The 17548-nt window shown below is 42.2% G+C and overlaps 1 protein-coding gene across 1 annotated transcript in view; it reads left to right on the plus strand.

The window, feature by feature from the left end:
- Window positions 1-17548, plus strand: part of adamts17 (ADAM metallopeptidase with thrombospondin type 1 motif, 17) — a 236219-nt gene extending 218671 nt beyond the window's left edge. Inside the window, exons 18-19 of the mRNA XM_046074026.1 lie at window positions 2812-2989; window positions 14840-17548. Of these exons, the coding sequence (XP_045929982.1) occupies window positions 2812-2989; window positions 14840-14991 (330 nt within the window). The 3' untranslated portion in view covers window positions 14992-17548. The remainder of the gene's footprint in view (window positions 1-2811; window positions 2990-14839) is intronic.

Consider the following 17548-nt stretch of genomic DNA (forward strand, 5'->3'; position numbering starts at 1 on the left):
AAAGAAACCTGGTTTAGATCCCTCCCTCCTACATAATTTTAGACCAATTTCAAAACTGCCTTTTATTGCAAAGATTCTAGAAAGAATTGTGTCCAAACAGCTGCTCACTGTACTGGAAAATAACAAAATATTTGAAAAGTTTCAATCTGGTTTCAGGAAGTAACACAGCACTGAGACTGCCCTGCTTAAAGTCACCAATGACCTTTTAATGTCTGCTGATGAAGGCATGTGCTCAGTCCTGGTACTCCTGGACCTTAGCGCTGCTTTTGACACCATTGTTCACAACATCATGTTAGACAGACTGAGGCACTGGGTGGGGATCTCTGGTACTGCCCTAGAATGGTTTTCATCCTACCTGTCAAATAGGAAGTTTTGCGTGTCTGTAAACAACTATGTCTCCTCGTTCTGTCCAGTTAAATATGGTGTGCCTTAGGGGTTGGTCTTAGGACCCATTTTGTTTTCCTTGTATCCCTTGGACATATTATCCATAAACATGGCATTTCTTTTCATATTTATGCTGATGACACACAAATATACTTGCCCGTCAGATCCACAGACCCTGGAATGCTGAGTTCACTTAACAACTGCCTTTGTGAAGTTAAAAAATGGATGTCAAATAATTTCCTCCAACTGAACTCAGACAAAACAGAAATCCTGGTCACTGGGTCCCAGCAGATGGCAAATCAAATACTGCCATCTGCTGGTTCCCTAGTAAATCACATTAAGCCTGTGGCAAAGAACCTTGGTGTTTGGTTTGATAGTAATTTAAATTTCGAGCAGCACACCACAAAAATTGTTCAATCATGTTTTTATCAACTTAGAAATATAGCAAAAATTCGATCTATGTTAACTTTTAAGGACACCGAGACCATTTTACACGCCTTCATCTCATCACACCTGGATTATTGCAACAGCCTTTTCACCTGTTTAACCCAAAAATCTATTGATCGACTCCAGACTGTCCAGAACTCAGCTGCCAGGCTTTTAACCAGAACAAAGAAATATGACCACATTACTCCTATTTTAGCTTCATTACACTGGCTCCCAGTATGTTTTAAAATTGACTTTAAAATTCTATCGATTACTTTTAAAGCTCTTCATGGCCTCTCGCCTTGTTATATTTCTGAACTTTTAGTCCCATACACACCAGCACGTACCTTGAGATCCTCAGGCAGAGGTCTTTTGTCTGTTCCAGAGTCTCGACTGAAAGCTAAAGGGGACAGAGCGTTTGCTGTCAGGGCCCCGAGGCTCTGGAACAGCCTGCCTGAGGAAATCAGGTCAGCTGAGTCAGTGAACTCTTTTAAGTCCCTTAATAAAACATACTTTTATAGGAGAGCCTTTCCCGATATTATTTGACTTTATTTTATCCCTTTTATTTTATTGTATTTTACTTATTTTATATTTATCTTAAACGTGTATTTTAGTCTTTTCAATGTTTTCATGCTTTTATCTTGTATTGTTTTTGTATTATTGTCTCTTGGGTATTATTGTCTTTACACTTTGTAACTTGTTTTTGAAAAGTGCTCTACAAATAAAGATTATTATTATTATTATTATTATTATTTGCAAATCACACTGTTTTTGTAGATATGATTTTACATAACACAAATGTAAAAATACATGTTTTGGGTTGTGAGATATTTGTTTATATTTTTTTTACCAATCTCTGTGGTACACATTGGACAGAATTCCTCAAATGTGTAAAAGGGTATTTGTATTTTTATGGATATGATTTTAGATTTTAGTGTAAAATCATATGAATATTCAAATGTGTACAAATACACATTTGTGAAGAGTGAAATATTTGTGAATCATAGTACACATTTGTGGTTTGTCTTCTGTGAGTTATAGATATTAAAGTCCAATTAAATCTTTCATATATGGTCACATTCAAGTTACAATTAATATATTTTATAAACTTTGATTGACGGGGCGCGGCTCATCAGCAACTTACCTCTGGTTATTGTAAACGACCGGAGCATGTACGCACATACCTACGTAATCACACTGACCATGGCAACTTAAATCCAACTTAAATCACCTTTAATGCCAGACTTTGGAAAAAGCTAAAAGAGCATTTATACGTTCAAAAGCTTGCTAGATAATTTCTTAGTCTGGAAGTGTCTTCTTCTTCTGGTACTTCTTCTTCTTCTTGAATATTAATAGCTGGCAAACAACAAATTGGTGGTACAGCCACCAACTGGTATGGAGTGTGGATCAAATCCAAGTCCATATATTATTTACATAAATAAATAATTAAATGAAATAAACTCATATCCTGTCAAACATATTGTTTAGTCTGAGATACTGAAAGATTTGTTATTTTGCTGAATATCTATTAAATCAAAGTGTACTTTTATTCTTCTGAGGTTTTGAACCATCTACCTTCTTTCTTCCTCTTGCTTCTTACAACATGCTCTACTGTTTCTTCTTGCCCACAGTAGTCATATGATTCATATGATTGTTTCATCTCTCCTGTTCCATCCTGCATATCTCATTTCTCCAACTATCCTCTGAACTATGTAAAACCACTTCCTTTCCTCTCTTCCTCCAATTACTTTTGCCACATTCCGTTTAATAATGCTCTTGATTTCTATGGTATTAGTTTAAGCAGACTGTGCTTGTGTTGTGACTTAGATGATGATCAGATCACATTTTATGACCACTTTATGCAGAATTCCAGGTAATTCCATAGGGTTCACATACTTTTTCCTGCAACTGTACTGACATAAAAAGCACCTTTGTTTACTACAACTTCCAAGTTCTAGAGAGTCACAGTATGAGCAATGAAAACACCTGTAATTGTTTCAGTGCTCGTCATCCTGCGGGAAGGGCTTGCAGTCGCGAGTGGTCCAGTGTATGCACAAAGTGACTGGTCGCCACGGTATCGACTGCCCAGTGACGCTGAGACCACCAACCTACCGACCCTGTCACCATGGTGCCTGCAACGAGAGAATCAACGTAAACACCATCACCTCCCCCAGGCTAGGTGAGACACTCCTTACAACTCTGTTCTAGTCAGATTGAAATGTTAAAGACACCGTGTACCTGTTTTTTATTACACACACTTGTTTAATCACGTTTTATTTTATATTTGTTGTTTTTACTATGTCAGTGTGTACTGTTTTATTTTGTTCTTTAAAGCAGAACCATGTAACCATGGTTTAAAAAGTGCAATACAGATAACGTTTTATTTTATACTTTTGGAACCATCACTTCAGGCCCACACCACTCACTGCAAGAAGGCTTGATTACTCCTGTAGTGAGCATTTCCTCTTTCTTTAATTGACCCTTTTGCTAAGCCACGCCCCCCCTTAATTACTTTTGCTATGTCCAACAAACTGTCGGACCTGTCAGATTTGTCACAACGCTCCCACTGTCTATAATTGCACTCCCTGGAGAAATCTTGTCTACTTTTGGGAAAACTGAAAAAAGCAATCTCAGAAAGGAGACATAAAGGTTTGCATTATACATTTGAAGATTGTATTTAGACTGTCAAACTGATGTGAAACAAATAAAGACAGAAGCTAAAGCCTACCAATCACAAGTAAGAGTGAACCACCGCATCACCTAATGATTGAGACAAAGGACAACCATATTAAGGATTAACACTGTTCCTGGACAGCTGGGTAGGTCTCTCTTAAAAAAGCAAACAGCAGTAGGGTTGCATAACGCTACCTTCAGTAGTAATTTAGCAAGCATTAGCTTACTAACATTACATTAGAAACAATCCACAGCCTTCAATTTTCTGGATTTGTTTTAGGTAATGGAAAGGGAATTTCTTTCAACCTCTCTGGGTAGCGATACTAATTGCCCCAGGAATAGCGTTTGACCATGTCTTGGAGAAATACAGCAAAAAAAAGGCTAGAAAACGACTCCTTTTGCAAACGAGTCAATGGAGTGAAGCCATGAAAGTGTTGGACCTCAGTTAGATTGAGTCCTATACTGCACTGTGATTGGCCAGCTGCGTATTCGGGACGTGGCTTAGTGAAGGGTCAATTCAGGAATATTTCTGGCTGTTACTCAGCAGATGGTGTTCCTGATGAGCTGGTGAATGCAGACTCATGTTTTATTAAAACTTCCTAGCCACCTCTTCCAAGATATCCATTTGACCCCTCACTGAATGTACATACAGCAGCAGGAAAAGTGAATAGTGGGACTTCTCTGCACGCTAAAAACAGGTAGGAAAGCCATTGGTCCCAGTCTGAAGCTGAGTCGTTAACAAATGAATCACATAGTGTGCTGTGCACTAGAGACCTGCGCAGGACTGTTTTGTTGATCCCGACCATTACCGCCCATTCCCGCAACATGTGTATCCACTACCGCCCACACCCGCAAACATTGTGACATGCAGAGTAAAAAAGGGACACAAATGTTTGGGCTATGCTAAACATTCAGAAAAACCGACATAAATCATTGCATTCATTTTTGTCAGTAAGAACTGAGAAGTTTTACAAATTTCAGACTTGCCTTGCTTTGGTCTTGTATTGTTTAAGGCCGTGTGATTGAAGCCAGCGAGGCTGTGCACTGAGTAAACCTCACTCCCGACACCTTAAGACACGCATTGGTGACCGACGCCAGTGGCCACGGGCTTTAGCCTCCTCGTCAGCGGATCCACCTCTCGTACCCGAGGTCACCGGTTGGAGTCAGGCCCGTGCAGTACATTCTTGGGAGCAGCTGCATAGACTCACTTTAATCTTTTTTTTTGTTGTCTCCATCTTATCAGCGTTACCCGCTCCGGCCCGCAGCATAGTTAAAACCTCCTGCTCCCGTGCGATTTGTGTTGGGTCCCGCGGGATCCCAATCCCAATGCAGCTCTCTACTGTGCACCTCCTTCAGCAGAATTGAGGGTAAAGTTCATGCCATGGTTAACACTACTTGGATGGAAGAAACAAAATCTTTAAGGCAGACCTTCAGCTCTTTGAGAGTTTCCTCTTCTCCCAGCTGACTGGAATGGTACCTCACTCACTAAGTCAGTGCACTCATTTCAAATTTCTGTGAAACAGCACACTTTACTTACATAGTCCATTGTGTAATCATTGGGCCTCATTCACCATACGTTTATATAAACAAATTTCTTTTTAAAATCCACTTGCGCAGTTTTCACAAAGATTCTGCTAAGTTGTCTTATTAGGGAGAATCTACGCACACTTAAGATCACTCTTACTAATAATATTTACTTATACTCTTACTCTTAATATTTCTCTCATTTACTTTAAGTGATTATTTTCATTATTTTACACGGAATTATATGTTGTTTTTGTTTATAAATACACATTACACTCCAGTTCACAGGGCTCCAGACTGCGATCATTTTGGTCGCATATGCGACAATGTGTGCGAGTAAAAATTTCACGTGGTCACATTCGTGTGTAAGGTGATCATTAGCAGGACTCTACAGCGCGACCATTTCACTTGCAAATGCCCCAAAAGTCCAAGCACGCTGTGCGAATAAAGACAGAAACCTACTGTAATCGCCCCTGCTCCACACCGCTAATCTTTGAAAACAATGTCTGACTGGCTGTCAGCCCCGGCAGACATCCTGGTGGGTGGGTTGCTCTGTGGCCACTTGGGCACTCGTTTTACAAAAACAAGAGAGAGATACGTCGGCAGGTTTTTTCGACCACTCAAAGCGCTTTTACACTACATCTGCAGTCACCATTCACTGAGCCTAAGTGCTCAAACAGAAACTAACACTCACACACATTCATACACTGGTGGCAATTCTGGGTTCAGTATCTTGCCCAAGGACACTTCGACATGCAGCCTGGGAGAGCCGGGGATTGAACCTTCCGATTAACGGGCAACTCGCTCTACCTCCTGAGCCACAGCTGCCCCTAAGATAGAAGAAGAAGAGAAGAAGGTTTGTGTTTGGTTAGCTGTCCATCCATCCATCCATCGTCAACCACTTATCCTGCGTACAGGGTCGCAGGGGGCTGGAGCCAATCCCAGCTGACATCGGGCGAAAGGCGGGGTACACCCTGGACAGGTTGCCAGTCCATCGCAGGGCCACACATAGACAAACAACCACTCACACTCACATCCACACCTAAGGAAGCCGGAGCACATATAAGCTTTATTTTCAGAATCAGAATCAGCTTTACTTGCCATATACACATACAAGCATACATGTACATAGTGTGATGACTGCAAAGAATGCTGGAATAAATAAGTATTATGATCGGTGTTGTGTACTTGAGGTAGGTGGATTTGGTATATAGTATTTACAATATGACATATGTGAACAGTATGAAGAGCTTTGAAATGGAGAATGATGAATAAATATTGTTTAAATGGTAGCCAGTAAACAGGAATTATTGCACAGGAATTGTTCCTGAAACTGTGAGTCAGAGTCAGCTGTTCATCAGAGTGATGGCTTGTGGGAAGAAACTGTTCCTGAGTCTGTTGGTTTTGGCGTACAGTGCTCTGTAGTGCCTACCAGAGGGGAGGAGCTGGAACAGGTTGTGTCCGGGGTGAGATGCAGTGATATTTCCTGGCCGTTTTCTGACTCCAGAAATGTATAAGTCCTGAATGGAGGGCAGTTTGGCACCGATGATCTTTTCTGCAGTCCTGACTGTCCGTTGTAGTCTGCTCCTGTCCTTTTGGTGGCAGATCCAAACCAGACAGTGATGTGCAGAAGACAGACTGGATGATGGCTGTGTAGAAGTGGATCAGCAGCTCCCTAGGCAGATTAAGCTTCCTGAGCTGGCACAGGAAGTGCATCCTCTGCTGGGCCTTTTTTTTGACGATGGTGTCTAGGCCCGGGTCGCTGTGGGATTATCCCGGACAAGCTCCAGCTACAAGGCCGCACCTTCGACCGTCTAAAGTTTGGAGTATTTCAGACAGACACTCAACAACGTGCTGCTCCGTGAGCTCTGTGAACTGGAAACAGCTTCACTGCAGCACAACTTTCACAAACACGTGAAACGAAAGTAACGTTATCCCGCAGCACTTTGTCTAGACGGCAGCACTGCAAATCGTGTTTACTTTCTGTCGCCACACAAGCATGACACATTATCAGCACGAGGACACGTAGTCCGTTAAAATGTTTATTGCCTTCATGTTAAAAGTAATTTCTGCCCCACTGCGGTCATGGTAACGTAACGTTACAACGCGAGTCATGTAACGACTGGCTGTTTCAGATTTTCTGTTTATTTAACGGCCACGTATGAGCGAGAAAACAGCTGAATCTGATTACAGACAATCTGTGACTGTCTGTACAGTCTGTGAGTCCTTTCAGGTGTTCACTGATGCAGAAATACATTTTATTATCATACTGCATTACTCAATATTGAAATGAATCCATGTCAGAAACATCTAAAGTTTTAAGTAAAGTAGCCTAATTAATGTCTGTTATTGTTATTATCACAACACATCAGTGACGTGGAAATTTGATTCATTTTAAGATTTGCTGCTATTGTCATTATTCTAATGTGCTTCATCAGGATGATTGAATAAAATATAGATTTATTGATTAGACATGTATTAGACATTTATTTTGGATAAATTGGTATGTTAATCGAGTAATAGGCGACTTTTCTTTGTTTAGAATAAATAAAATTAGTCGTTAGATTAATCGACTAATCGAAAAAGTAATTGTTAGATTAATCGACTTAAAAAATAATCGATATGTACTGCCCTAATGGTGTCAGTGTTGGGCTCCCACTTCAGGTCCTGGGATATAGTGGATCTAGGGCCGGTTATCGAGTTCAATACTTTTTGGGTACCGACCGAATTGCCTTGTATCAAAAAATGCCTTGTCTTTCGGTACCAAAGTTCGATACCTAAAGGTTCTTGTTAACGCTCGTGGATGTAAAAGACGTGGAGAAAATCAAAAGTGCATGGAACTTAAGAGCAGAAAGTTGCTCCGTCTTTGCTGCAACAAGACAGAGCTTGTGCCGTCATCGTCTCAGCGCCCTACTGCCACCAAGCCTGCTTCAACATGCCCACTAGTGTTGTGTCGTTCAAAGAACGTTTCGTTCATAAGACCTAAGGAACGTGTTGTCTCAGTGAGTGATTCGTTCATTTTTACTCTTATGTTCACTCGTCACACGGCAGCTGCATGGGCTCCGTCAGCACAGGAAACAGTATTGATTAGTTCACGACTCTCAACCATGCTCTCAACTGTCTATTTGAGTCGTTCATTTGTCACGTGACAGCTCGGCTACAGGGCTGTGGTAAGCAGGCAGCACAGGAAACCACTGATTAGTTCACGACTCTCAACTGTGGGTCTCTAGGTCTGAGTCGTTTATTTGTCACGTGGCAGCTACTGTAGAGCAGGAATGAACTACTCGTTCACCGCTCCACATGAGTCTTTCATTCACTCAGCAGGCTGAGTGACTGCCAGCGCCGGAGAATGAGAGGCAGGTCTGCTGTCAGGTAACAGTCACTGGACTGACATTATATAGCTATTTAGTTAATTATGTAACATTTTATAAAGCATAACGTTGTTACAGCACAGTGATGTTGTTTTAACACAGCCGCACCGTAACTGTAGTCCTGCTATTGCTTACAGCTAACAGCTGATGAGAGTTGTTCTGGGTCCACTTCAGAGCCCTGACAAGGTTCTACCTGGAGCCGAATTACCTCCGAGGTTGTCTCCTCTCCAAAACAAACAGACCCGGTCATTAAAACATTAAAACACAGCCACGTAGCAAGGTTAGTGTTAGCTCTGTAAACAGCTAACAGCTGATCCAAGTCCGCCAGAGAACGCAACATAACTTTTCCTTTTTATTTACCAACAGAGCCGTGCTGTTGTTTCACAGCTCGTGACTGGTGAACAACCTGCAGTGTTTGAGAGCGATGTGCTCATGTGTGTTTCTCTGTCTGCAGAATGCGGACCTGATGTGGCCCATTCTGCGTCCAGACCTGCCAAACTTCTGCGTTTATATGTGTTTATTTCTCTGTTCCTCTCTCTGTGCTGGAATTCTTGGTGGCTTGATCCAGATTATTATTAAATTGGTTGAATTTTAATGAGTGTGTTTATTCATATAGTGTATCAAGCTTATTACTTACTTACAATATATTTACAAACTGCAAATCTGAGTAATATTTTACTCATGGATAGGGACGTTAGGCTACTGTATGAATGAGCACATTAGAGATAATGATAGTAATTAAATACATAAGCCTTTATATGGCTGGTCTGGTTGTATACTCAGGAAAGATTGTGAAAATGGAAGGATTTAGCCGGAGTAGTGGTGATTATATATTGACAACATATTTCTGTGGTTTTTACATGGTTTGAATTTGGTTGTGGGCCCAGGGGGGGTTATATAATGAATCTTTATTATATAAACCCACCCCACAGTAACCAAGAGGTGAATTTCTGCATTATACTTACTCTAAACAAAGCTCTTTAATTGACCGAGTAGCGCGGTAGCTTCCACACACGCTACATTTTCCCAAGTATTTCTGAAGGATCAGTAAGTGTCACCACCACCACACACGGACCTGTATGTGCAGCCGGCGGAAGCGCATCCGTGTGTTGGTGACATCACGTACTGATCCTTGGGCTGATGTCTGCGACTTTGCTGCAGTGGATTAAAGACACGCACGGCTGAGTTTACTTTCTATTGTGATAATTTTTGCCAGGCCACCTCTTCCTCTAGAGGAAACTTTGATATGTAGTGGCAGAGACTTGTTTCCATGAGATGGATGAGATTGCCATGAATGTTTAGGTTGCAATGCTGCCAGAGCACAAATTCACATATAAACAATAAAAAATATATAATTAATAAACAATAAAATGACATTATAAAAACTAAAGAAAGAGGAATAAAAACAACAAAAATACAATATAGGCCTTTGTTACATTGAAAATATGTCTTGGTTTTGACAAGCAGTAGCATTTTTCAAAGGAACAATTATTAAAATAAACAATATTAATGATAATAATGTGATAATTAAGTTACTTTATACAAACAACAATGGTTCTCCGTTTGTTGAGAATAAAATTGGTATTAAAAAAAGTATCGTTCAGGAACCGGTATCCAGCCCTAAGTGGATCCCAGAAACCTGAAGGATTCCACAGCAGACACAGGGCTGTTGAGTATGGTGATGTGAGCCAGAGTGGGGGCCTCCTCCTGAAGTCCACGATCATCTCCACAGTTTTGCGACTGTTAAGCTCCAGGTTGTTCTGACTGCACCAGAGATCCAGCTGATCAACCTCCCGTCTGTAGGCCGACTCATCACCGTCCCGGATGAGGCCGATGACCGTTGTGTCGTCAGCGAACTTCAGGAGTTTGACAGATGGGTCTCTTGAGGTGCAGGCGTTGGTGTAGAGGGAGAAGAGCAGTGGGGAGAGCACACACCCCTGGGGGGCGCCAGTGCTAATAGTCCGGGTGCTGGATGTGATGTTCCCCAGCCTCACCTGCTGACTCCTGTCAGTCAGGAAGTCTGTGATCCACTGACAGGTGGAGGCTGGCACAGTGAGCTGGGTGAGTTTGGTGCTGAGGATGTCCAGGATGATGGTATTGAACGCCGAGCTGAAGTCCACAAACAGGGTTTGTTCGGTTGTTGGCTGTGAAGCTCTTTTCTAGTTTTTCAGCGTAGCTCCTCTTTGCTGCTTTGACCTCTTTAGTCAGAGTGTTCCTGGCCTGGTTTTACAAGACTCTGTCCTCACTTCTGAAGGCCTCCTGCTTGGTCTGACGAAGCTGCCTTAGTTTCGCTGTGAACCAGGGTTTTTGGTTGTTGTATGTGGGGAAGGTTTTAGTCGGCACACACATGTCCTCACAAAAACTGATGTAAGATGTCACAGTGTCAGTTAGTTCGTCCAGGTCAGTGGCTGCAGCCTCAAAAACACTCCAGTCAGTGCAGTGAAAGCAGGCCTGTAACTCCAGCTTTGACTCGTTGGTCCATCTTTTCACAGTCTTTACAACAGGTTTAGCAGATTTCAGTTTTTGCCTGTATGTCAGGAGAAGATGAACCAGACAGTCCTAAGGCTGCACGGGGAACAGAGCTATAGGCGTCCTTTAATGTTGTGTAGCAGCGGTCCAGTGTGTTAGTGTCCCTGGTGGGACACTTAATGTGCTGTCTGTACTTTGGGAGTTCGTGGATGAGGTTTGCTCTGTTGAAGTCCCCGAGAACAATGAGCAGGGAGTCTGGATGTTTTTTCTCCATGTTAGCTTCCTAGTCGGCCAGGTGTAGTAACGCCTCACTAACACAGGCCTGAGGTGAAATGTAAACAGTGACCACAACAAACGAGGAAAAATCCCGCGGTGAATAAAACAGTTTACAGTTTATAAATAATGTTTCAAAGTGAGGGCTTTTTCTGTGAGCACCGTTACGCGGTCCACCCAGAAGAGGTTAAATCCCGGTAGGTGAAGTGCGCTGTCCGGGATGTGCTCAGTGAGCCAGGACCTTTAAAACAGAGGGCGGCAGATCTGCAGAAGTCCGAGTTAGTACTGTTGAGGAGAAGCAGTTCGTCCATTTTGATGGCCAGAGAGCGGACATTCGCCAGGTGGATAGAAGGGTGCGAAAACCCCACTGTCTCAGTTTAACCAGCGCGCCTGCACGCCTTCTCCTTCAGCGTCTCCGGAGGAACCCGAAACACAGCTGCCACTCCTCCAACTAAGTTCCAGGTTCAATCTGGAGCGGTGCAATAGTGTTAGCAGTTAAAAGTCTGATGTTTAAGAGCTCTTCTCCGTTAAAAGTTACCAGAGAGAGACGGCAGAAAACAGAGTTAATAAACAAAAACACAAAAAGCACTACGGAGCGTAATCCAGAGGCTGCCATTTTACGCAGTGCCATCTTGGCAAATTTTTTAGTAAAGCACATTGAATAGCACATGTGTATGAAATGCACATAAATAAATTTGCCTTGGCTTTTGTTAAAAGTTCATAAAGTCGATGTGCCCAACAATGTCACTTTTCTTCAACCAACCAATCACTGCCTGAATGGGGCGGGACATTAAAAACAGGTTTAAAAAAAGTTTTAAAAAATACTTAAGTAATCAAAAGTTAAAAGTACTACACATTAAAATCTATTCATCTTACAAAAAGCGACCTCCTTTCTAAATTCACTCAAGACGGGTTTGAATACAGTTGTAGCGAATCACAATAAGGAAAACTGAATCGCAAGTGGATTTCTCCTACACTGTGGGGGGATTAGTCTGCGTTATTGCTCTAATGTTGTGGTAGTATCCCCTTCAGACCATCTGACAGACACAGGTCCCCAGATGGGACTTTGGGTATGTAAGAATGAGACAAGGAGGTGGAAACCAAAACTTACTGAAAACACTTGTGCCCAGGCAGAAATCTCAGAAACTTCAGCACCTCTGATAAAGTGCACCTCACAATCCCATACAGAGCAAGGGTAGCTTCAGTTTTTATATGCTTATATAGCAAAACTCTATCGGCTACATTAACATTCTTTCACAAAATGGCAACAACTCAAAGTGCAAATACAGAGCCCGGTCTGCTGCACAGTCACACCTGATGCCACACTGCTCTCACTACAATCCCTCTGTAAGAAGTCTGAATAGAAGCCTCTTCTAGAAAACTCCAGTGCCGGTTTAAACAGACCTGCGCACGAACTCGGTCCTCATAAAGTCTGGGGGCCAATCTGCTGGGTCATTTGGTGGAGCAGCAACTGTTCCATTAGGGTCTGAGCTGCTTGTATCTGATGCTGGCTGTGCACCTCTGGCTGTGCTCGTACTGGCTAAGGCTGAATGTGGATCAAGTGTGCTTGTACTAACTGACTGGCTGGAGTCTGTGCTTGTGCTGGCTAATGATTCAGCATCAACTTTACTGACAAACTTCCGCACAGCCCCTGTAAATTATAGATAATTTCTCTGTATTAATGTTATCAGCTGCATCAGGTTTATCAAATGTTATAGTTGTTTCACTCTAACATTATTCAGTCACAGTCTGACAAGCAACCAAGACACAGACAGACAAGAGCTGCGCTGCTCAGCTGGTTAGCAAGACAGACAGAAAGAGAGATTCACTGCAGCTGCACATTACTGTTATCTGTTATCTTTGCCTGACGTTCACGCAGTTCACGCTCATTGAGCTTTTTCTTTTCCCGTTCCCAGACGGATAGTCCCTCTTCATCCTAGCTGTAAACACTCGCTTTCACCTTTGACATGAGAGTGAGGCGGGGCCGACCAGCTCTGTGCTAGAGCGACCTGATTACTGATCACTGCTTTTGCCGGTGTCGCATCAGCTGGGCAAAGTTGATTCGCGTCGAGTCGGCAGGTGTGGCTGAATGTCTTCAGCCCTGCGACCCGGTACGCAGGATAAGCGGTTAACGATGGATGGATGGATGAATGTCTTCAGGTCAGGTGGCTGTGTGGCTCTGTGGAATGGACGGAGATGGCTGGACAGTTCACCAAAACTTTCTTCCTCCTGAGGTTGACCATCTGCTGCAAACTGCTGGTCAAAGTAGACACTTACAATATTTCTTGTAAATCTCAACTTAAACATTATTGTAATCAATCAAATATAAAACCAAAGCTATTTGCCACTGCCAGGGCATTACCTTTTATCTAGCTTCTTAAAACAAGTTAAGAGTGCAGAGCCACAGTCAAAACATCATAACAGGCTCCTTCTGAGCAACAGGTTAACAGATATAAATCTGTTTTCAGGGAGCAGCAGAAACAGTTTTCTTTTATCAGGGAGCAGCAGAAACAGTCTATGTTCAGTAGCTAGAGTGAGGTGAAGTGGTCACCCAACGCTGCCGAAGTTGAATTGTCCTGAACTTTTTGTACCTGACGCGGAGCACAAAGCATTGGAAGAGAGACTGATCCTTGCTGTTTGAGAGTTTCCAGTTTACTAAATAGGACACAACAGGAGGGAATTCACATGGCAGAGCATCCATGCATCCAGAGCATCCAACTAGATGAAGGCCTATCAGGTAAAGTTATGTAACGTTAGCCTTTAATTTCAACTTAAGTTAAATAGGCTACAGCTGTGTAACACACAGAAGCCGTTGCCATGGTTACTATCCATAGAGCGCCTGCTGTTTACTTGCAGAGCGCTTGTCTCCCTGTCTGAAATCACCTGAGGAGCTCGGAGCAAGCTCTGGTCTGGGACTGCATGAGTGCTGCCGGCACTGGAGAGCTACAGTTCATTGAGGCAACCATGAATGCCAACATGTACTGTAGCATACTGAAGCAGACCGTTGCCACCAGTTGTGGGGAAGACAGAATAGAGTCACTTGGAAGGCAGACTCACCATGTCACCATGATACACAAGAAAAAAACAACAAACAAACCCAGAACTATACCATTACCTTGATGTTAATTACAGAAGCCCAACAATTACCACCAAGAGCAGCACTAGGCGACAGAGGCAAGGAAAAACTTCCTTTTAAGAGGCAGAAACCTCGAGCAGAACCATGGCTCAGGGTGGGCGGCCATCTGCCTCGACCAGTTGGGGTGAAGGAGAGAGAGAGAGAGAGAGAGAGAGAGAGAGGAACAGAGAGAAAGAGGGGGATGGAAGGAGAGAGAGAGGAGGGAGGCAGCCTACACAATATACACACAGGGGTACAGACAGTAAAGGTGATGTTGCTATAGACTAAATGAAAAATGGTACAGCTCATGCTTTAATAATGCTAAACACAAACAAATCAAGATTAGCAGGGTATTTGCATAACTACAGATAAGAGATAGAATACTGGCTAAAACAAACTTTTAACAAGCATGGATAGAAATTTGTAATGTGTAAATGGTATAATTGGGAATAAATAGTGTGTTCTCAAAACTTTTTAGAAGACAATTACAAACAATACATTTTGTCATTTAGTTTAATTGTGATGCAGCATGTCACCTGTGAATATTAACTTGCTGCCTCTTTCCTACCCCCCACCCCCCACCCCCCACGCCCCCATACCCCAGCTGCTCTGACCTACAAATGCATGGGGGACCAGTGGACGGTGTACTGTCGCGTGATCCGAGAGAAGAACCTCTGTCAGGACATGAGGTGGTACCAGCGCTGCTGTGAAACCTGTAGGGACTTTTATGCCAAGAACATACTGCACAAGAGCTAATGACCAAATGCACCTACTTTTCCTCCAAAAAAATGCTAATTTCTTGTTTTAAGTACTGTTAAATGTTCTAAGAAAACAATGTCTATTATTGATTTAACGCAAGTAAACATAAGTGTACATTTGAAATGGGTTCATAAGCTTCTAATTTTGATGAAAAAGAAATATTTCTTTGGCTGTACACCAAAAAAAGGGTGAGTCTTTAGAATGCCAATTCAGGCGGCTTTATTGCACAGAATGACATAAGTGCTTGATTTTAAAGTAGAATTTCTCTAGCTAGTAACATGGGATTATGAGTTAGCTAGAGATTTCCCCTCTCCTTTCTTCCTTAATTAGCCTTTCCTTTGTATCTTTTCTTCTGTTGTACTGTATTATAGCTAATTGTTGTAATTTTAATAACTAGTAAATAGAAGTACATAAGTAAAATTATGATACTTAAGTATTAATTAAGCATACTACATTTATGTGTAAGTACTGATCAGGAGTCATGGTAAAATACTGTGGGATCACAGTGAATCAACCATGCTTATGAAAGGAGACCCCGTGCTTTGGATAGCTTATGTAGCAACAACATGGTGGAAGCATTAACATACACTCTAAGGGTACATGGTTGTTTTGTTTTCTTTCAGATGCAGTTCAGTTAATGGATTTAAAATGCCTGGGTCAACAATTTTACTCTGATTGATTTAAATTTACCACTTAGATAGTGTGAGCACCTCAGTGCAAAATCTGGTTTTGCAGTTTTAGTTGTTTGTTCTTCAAGTATGTGATGAGCTGTATGAGCAGTGAGAACTGACACCTTTCATTAGCTATTTCAGTACTTGTTGTCCGACTATGGGCATGACATAGTTTGCTTAAAATGTCCTGTGCCCCAAGCCATGAACACATGCGTCACCTGTACACTGTAGCCTCACAGCAGGGCTGTGATCCTGCTTGGCTGCAGGACCAACCACAGCTTTTATGCAATCCAACTTAAAGGGAAAATGTGACACCTTTTATGTGGATATCCAGTCAGTGTTGTTGGTAAATGTAGCCAATTGAAGCAATACATTCCTAAGTCTGTGCTACTGGCTTGCCCAAGAAAGCAGAGTCCTGGGGCGAGTTCAATCTCAAAACGTTAAACGTTTCCTTGCAACGTTGCGCAAAGTTTCACAACGAGCTTCGTGGTATGTTTTCTTCTGTTTGGTGGGCGTGTCACAGGTGTTACCCAATCAGCTGTGAAAAGTTTGTAAACACAACGGAGTTAAAAAGGCATGCATTGCGCTTGCGTACACAACAGGGTGTTCAGGGAAACACTGTTTCTGTTGAAAAAAACGTTTTGCTACGTTTTGTCTGCGCTGAACTCAGCCCTGCTATTCCTCGTTGAGCCATGCCAGCAGTGCCCACATAAACCAGAATTCATTGCACATATATGTATGACATAAATATACTGGCATAATGGACTTCTAACAACAAAGCTGAACTAGCAATGAAGTATAAAGTTCCACAAAAATCAACAAGAGCATCCAACTTCTATAATTCCTTTTTAGTTGACTTCAAATGACAAATTAACGTTCAAACACTTTTTCTTTCCCACATTATTACAACATTAGTCCAGCATTGCCCCAGCCTGTAGGAGCACCACTCAGGTCTATAATGTTAGCTTTTACTTTGCTGGCCAAAACAAAGTGTTGAGTGACAAAAAAACACTCGATGATCATCTGCCCTCTCGGGCACGCTGGTCTTGGTAGTCTTTTCAAGTTTAAATTCGGAATCCTGAAGAAGGTCTTCAGCATACCTCTGTCCATTTTCATGCAAAAGGCTTTCTTAGGATTGGTGTTGCAGACAGCATCTAACAAAAACTGCCCATGCTCAAATTTATTGCAGCAGAATAATTCAGTTTCTGTTTGTACCGGAGAAAAATTTCAGCAGAAGCACCAACAGTCTGTGTATTAGCGGCTTAGGTCCTGGGGGGTCCCAGCCAGCCATATCCTCTTGCACGGCTGTGACTGAGGCTACCTCTGCCTCTCTCCACTTATTTATTGTCTGGCTCAAAAAAATATGACTAAATACCCGAGTCAGCAAAAACATTGTAAACTGTATTCTTGTCAATATTATGCTCTGCAGTTAACGCGCAGTTGCAAACGTAGCTTGTTTGCAAAACAAGATAAGAAGACAGCATCTAGAGCTAGAAATCCAAGCTCAAGTAGCCTGTAGTTCTCTGTGCCACCCACTGTCATCTCAAATGACGGCGCTGGATGCAGCTACTTGGCAAACTCAGCTAGCATGCGCTGAGGAATTTATTGCTTCAGTGGACTGCATTTAACATCAGCACTGTTTGGACATCCTCATTAAATGTTCCAAATTTTCCCTTTAATTTGAAGCATACTGAGGCTTTTAGATACGAGCTGTTACCTTGTAGCCAGTGCACATACACTAATATTAAGCTGATGTCAAAATGATAAGTTGAAAGGTCAACTTCAGTAGTCTTTTTATATTTATTCATTTTAGCTGAAGCTTTTATCCAAAGCGACTTACAATTGCTATACACGTCAGAGGTCACATGCCTCTGGTGCAACTA

This window comes from Micropterus dolomieu, linkage group LG17, assembly GCF_021292245.1.
Source record: "Micropterus dolomieu isolate WLL.071019.BEF.003 ecotype Adirondacks linkage group LG17, ASM2129224v1, whole genome shotgun sequence".
Taxonomy (NCBI): domain Eukaryota; kingdom Metazoa; phylum Chordata; class Actinopteri; order Centrarchiformes; family Centrarchidae; genus Micropterus; species Micropterus dolomieu.